The 1,070-nt window shown below is 37.4% G+C and overlaps 1 protein-coding gene across 1 annotated transcript; it reads left to right on the forward strand.

Annotated features, from left to right (window-relative positions):
- The first annotated feature begins 216 nt into the window (after positions 1 to 216).
- LOC100957005 (39S ribosomal protein L42, mitochondrial) lies at positions 217 to 914 on the forward strand. Its single transcript, XM_012814095.2, has one exon. It carries the CDS (start codon positions 354 to 356, stop codon positions 780 to 782), a length of 429 nt encoding a protein of 142 aa, XP_012669549.1. The 5' UTR covers positions 217 to 353; the 3' UTR covers positions 783 to 914.
- Positions 915 to 1,070: the final 156 nt, after the last annotated feature.

The following is a 1,070-nucleotide window of genomic DNA, read 5'->3' on the forward strand; positions in this document are numbered from 1 at the left end:
CATAAATAATTTGAGGGGTAAGATTTATAATGAGGTAAACAGGAGCAAAGGGAATAATTTAAAAGCAATTCATAATAAGGAAGTGATCACATAACGTACTGAAGGCACGGCGAACCCCGTACTGTTGCTCAGTTTTGTTTGAAGTTAGGTCAAAGGAGAATTCAATCCCAGAGACCATTTCTCCAGTGAAACCCCAAAATGCTTTCTCTTGGTCTCCGAGGACCCGGATTGAAGCAAGATGGCGGGCTCACGGTGAGGCGCCGTCAAGGGATGAAAATTGATTTCTCTTAGAAGCAGATTTTAAAAGCAGTGTTTCTTCAAAACATCTTTTTTCATAAGTATCTTGATACGCCATGGCTGGAACAGCAGTAAAATGGGTGATATCAAAGAGAAGTTTCTTGAAACATTTATTTCCAATCCAAAATGGAGCTTTATATTGCGTTTGTCATAAATCTACATATTCTTCTCTACCAGATGACTATAATTGCAAAGTAGAGCTTGCTTTGACATCTGATGGCAGGACAATAGTATGCTACCACCCTTCTTTGGACATTCCATATGAACACACAAAACCTATTCCTCTGCCAGATCCTGTGGGTAATAATGAAGAAACACATGATCAAGTGCTGAAAACCAGATTAGCAGAAAAAAGTGAACGACTTGAACAAGGACCCATGATAGAACAACTTAGCAAAATGTTCTTTACTACTAAGCACCGTTGGTATCCTCGTGGACAGTATCACACTCGTCGTAAGAAACTGAATCCTCCAAAGGACAGATGATACTGAGGTTTTCCAGGGAATTGGAGAGAAATGTGCTTCATATGTCATTTGAGAAAATGCAATCTGGTATATTCATTAATATGTTATATAGTAAAATGGTAATAATAAAATGCCTTTTCATATGTCAAAAAAAAAAAAAAACAAAAAAAAACAAAATGCTTTCTCTTAACCAGATCATGCCATGAGATCTGACGGCTGAGAGAGCAAGACAGTTCAGACTTTCATTAACATTGTTTTGGTTTACTTTTATTTTCCAAATTAATTAATTGTGTGTGTGTGTGGGGGGGT

The sequence above is a fragment of the Otolemur garnettii genome, unplaced genomic scaffold, assembly GCF_000181295.1.
Source record: "Otolemur garnettii isolate 467f Iridium unplaced genomic scaffold, OtoGar3 scaffold06979, whole genome shotgun sequence".
Lineage (NCBI taxonomy): Eukaryota > Metazoa > Chordata > Mammalia > Primates > Galagidae > Otolemur > Otolemur garnettii.

Bases quoted from the DNA above. Each gene is read 5' to 3' on its own strand.
- LOC100957005 (XM_012814095.2), top strand. From the start codon at position 354: ATGGCTGGAACAGCAGTAAAATGGGTGATATCAAAGAGAAGTTTCTTG.